This window comes from Limulus polyphemus, unplaced genomic scaffold (genome assembly GCF_000517525.1).
Source record: "Limulus polyphemus unplaced genomic scaffold, Limulus_polyphemus-2.1.2 Scaffold3011, whole genome shotgun sequence".
Taxonomy (NCBI): Eukaryota; Metazoa; Arthropoda; class Merostomata; order Xiphosura; family Limulidae; genus Limulus; species Limulus polyphemus.
In genome coordinates this window covers 83,790-87,686 of record NW_013668621.1, presented here as the reverse complement: position 1 = coordinate 87,686, position 3,897 = coordinate 83,790, and the positions used below count along the sequence as shown (strand labels likewise).

Genomic DNA, 3,897 nt, shown 5'->3' with positions numbered 1-3,897 from the left:
GTCCCTACTCTTGAGCATAGGGAAGACAACCAGTCAGCAGCAACCTACAACCCTAAGTAAGATACTGCCTGTCGTTCTTATAACGCACCCACAGCTTAAAATGCGGGGAATACTTTGTAGTATGACACGGACTCTAAACCGATTCGCCACCTCCACAAGGACTTTTCACATTTGATCAGTGTCTTCAAATAAGGTAGTTGTCCAATTCACAACAGATAATTCTTGTTGCATCCCTTCAAAATTTGCTTTCTTGAAATTTGTAACCAAACTATCATTATTCCTGATCTCCATAAACAGCACAACATCGAACCTAATAGAACAATGATCACTTGCACCCAGATGTTCCCCAATATCCACCCTCTCAACCATTTCTACATAAAAAGTTAGCAATAAATATAAAATAGCATTGTTTCTAGCTGGTTCCTTGACTAACTGGTGAAGAAAGCCATCTTAAACAGTTTCCGAAAACCTTTCTCTCTTATGGTTTGACTCTAGCATTTCTCAATCTATATACCTGTAATGCAAATCAACCATAATGTATATTATGAACAGCTGAAATCTTAATCTCACTGTGAAGTGCCTCACTAATTTTATCAGTATCATCTGGTGATCTGTAACAAATTCCCACTAAAATCCTTTTCCCTTTATTTGCTAATAGAAACCCAAATGGATTCAGTGACCTTGCCATTACCGTTGATATCTTCAACTTTAACAGGATGTAACTCACATTTTACATGTAAAGCAATTCCTCCTCTCTCTTTAGTACTATATCCCTTTTAAATAACCTATAAACCTGCATTTCAAAGAAATCGGCTATTCAACCATGTTTCAGTTATTCCCAATATATCAAAATCCTCAATACCTACCATCGTTCTAAAGTCATATATTTTATTTCTTATACTTCTAGCAATACAGTAGTAACAATTAAGCCTATCCTAGAACTACTTCTATACTCATTTCCTATGCTAAACTTTTCTCTACATCGTACTTGTTTTTTCATTTAGTTTATCCTGGTCCTCACCACTGTTTGGTCCTAGTTTAAACTTCCTTTACAGCTGAGTCAGTAGCCCTCGCAAACAAGCCAGATCATACCCTATTTAAATGTAAACCACCCATTCCGAAAAGCTCCCTTCTCCCATTAAACTGATCCCACAAGACGAACCAGCCAATCTGCTCATCTTTACACCTTAACCTAAGCCTAGCATTCGCCCGCAATGACCTACTTATAATTTCATCCTCACAATTAATTTTTGTCAGTATCCCTGACACAGTAAAGTTATGGCCCTTTTTATAAATGCCTTTATCAATCCCTTATACTTATCAATCAGCTCCTCTAACATATCCACATCATTAGCCCTTACGTGCTCAACAAAAACTGCATCTCTGCTAGCCCCCTATATTATATATCTTGCTCTGTTAGTTATATCCTCCACCTGTGCCCCTGGGTAGCATAATCTAATTATTTTCTCCCTGGTTACCCCACATACTATCCTATCCACGTGCTTTGTCAAAGAATCTATATATATAAACGTCAATATGTGTGTGTGTATCTGTTCCCTATACGTTTCCACATTTCTTGATCAACCAGCACCAAACTTCACACAGTGATACAGAATGACATTAGAGAAGTCATGGAGGTTGGATCCCCCTCCCATCTAATTGCGGAAAAACTACCATTGTTGTATATCCCCCAGCATTAGAATGAACTATGTAACCATGATTGTAAGAATTCTTGAAAACAGTATGTCCTTCTTTTCAGTATTTGTACCTTTATGTATTTTATTGTATTTTTAATTTTAGAAAAAAATGAAAGCATAATTTCCTATTTTTATTTCACCTGTTCAACGAACGGGTACGCCAGCTATAACTATAACCTCCTAAAGTTTATCTCTCGCATCCTTCTCTGTCCCTTTTGATTTCCTTCCCTCCAATAGTTCCTCACCAGCACAAGCAGAGAGGTGGAATGTGTTGTTCAATAGGACATGCTTATTATTATATGCTTATTATAGAACATGCTTATTACAATTTAATCCACTAGATAGAATTAACTGTATTCAAATTATTGTTATAAAGACTTCACTTACTTCAAGCTTATTGTAACCATTAATTAAAATGTTAATTTTAATAACTCTGCATTTTACACGAAGAAAGTACTTTTATTACGGATTGTTAGATATTTTTTATACCTTTTAACGGAACCACACTATTTGGCAAGCTCAAGATGGTAAATTTAAATTCTCGTCTTTCATCAGATATGTCCAACTGCACCTTCTTTGCTAAAAAAAAAAATCAATATGTAAATCTAAAAAGTGTTTAGTAAATTAAATTATTACTACGCTCTAATTCAAGTTCAGGATAAATCCTGGCTTATTAATTGATATTAAACCATCAACAATAAGGGAAGGTAAACAGATACTTGTCAGCGAATGAAGAAAAAATAATATGCGAAGGTCATATAATATAGAAAGTAGACTGTTGGAAATAAATCACATTAAAACGCCCCCCAGTGGCACAGCGGTATGTCTGCGGACTTACAACGCTAGAATCTGGGTTTCGATACCCGTGGTGGGCAGAGCACAGATAGCCCATTGTGTAGCTTTGTGCTTAATTACAAACAAAAACAAAATCACATTAAAAAACTTCAATTTTATTTTCTTGGCTGCGACTTTCTGAGCAAACCCACGGATTTCAAGCCAGAAACAAGACTGTTGGTTAATGACAAACTACTGGAGGATGTTCTGCACGAGAAAAGAATGCAACGCGAGATATAAACAATATGGTAATAACAATACGAATAAGATGAAGAAAACGATGATGAGCTATTCATTTAAGATTAAGGAAATAATAGGTGTTTAAAGATGTAAAAAATAAATAAAAAATTTAATAAAAATAAGTACAAAACATTGAAAGAAATAACTTAAAACAATTTTCAAAACAATAATTAAGGTTATTTAAAAAAAGGGAGAGAAACGTTCGTTAATATCAAAAGGACTAATATAACCTACCTTGAAAATATATTTTTCGACTATGATTCTTTGATTGGCGTTGGAAGAGGCATAACATAGGGCAAGTATTTTGAAGTGCTCAACTGAATGATCAGCTTTGTTGAAGTGTCGAGCTAAAGGCTTATCTTAATCTCTAATGAAAATCCTACATAAGTGTTATGTGTGAGTTCAGCGAGCATAAGACTGCTTTCTGCTATGTAGATGTGGTCGCAATTGTTACAAATAATACAATAAACATTTAGATGTACTGCTGAAATGGCTATTTACAGAATAAAGACTTTACTTTCTGGGCAAACCCACGGATTTCAAGCCAGAAACAGAGCAATTAAAAGAAAAACTTTTATTTAATGGCTACAATAAGTTTGAAGATGTGAAGTCTTTACTCTATAAATTTAAACAATTTAAATGCAATTATTTCTAACTTGAACTATTAATTTTGGAGAACGATAGTACATAAGAACTAAATATAAAAACTAGCATGTATTTATACTAACACTTTCAGTACATTTGGGTCGGAAAGGCTAACTTCAGAGAGTTGGGCGTGGCTTTTTAAGGGGGAAGTAGGGGTCAGTGGCGGTATTAAAGACATAAGTAAAAATGACAAAGAAAAAATACAACGGAAAAAAAGACAATAATAATTACACAAACATGTAAAAAAGTAATAAAAAAATATTCAGGAATGGTATGAAATGACAAATTCCAAAACAAGAATTTTACATTTTATTATCACATACATGCGTAAACCCTGTAAGATAAAGAAAATTACACAATCAGATAAAAATAAATAAGTCCTACATTTCAGGAATGGTATGAAATGACAAATTCCAAAACAAGAATTTTACATTTTATTATCACATACATGCGTAAACCCTGTAAGATAAAGAAAATTACA

General features: G+C 33.9%; 1 protein-coding gene across 1 annotated transcript in view; it reads right to left on the bottom strand.

Moving 5' to 3' along the window:
• Positions 1-2,169: 2,169 nt before the first annotated feature.
• LOC106468447 overlaps positions 2,170-3,897 on the bottom strand; it is an 81,791-nt gene continuing 80,063 nt past the window's right edge. Inside the window, exon 26 of the mRNA XM_022396784.1 lies at positions 2,170-2,276. Within this exon, the coding sequence (XP_022252492.1) occupies positions 2,170-2,276 (107 nt within the window). The remainder of the gene's footprint in view (positions 2,277-3,897) is intronic.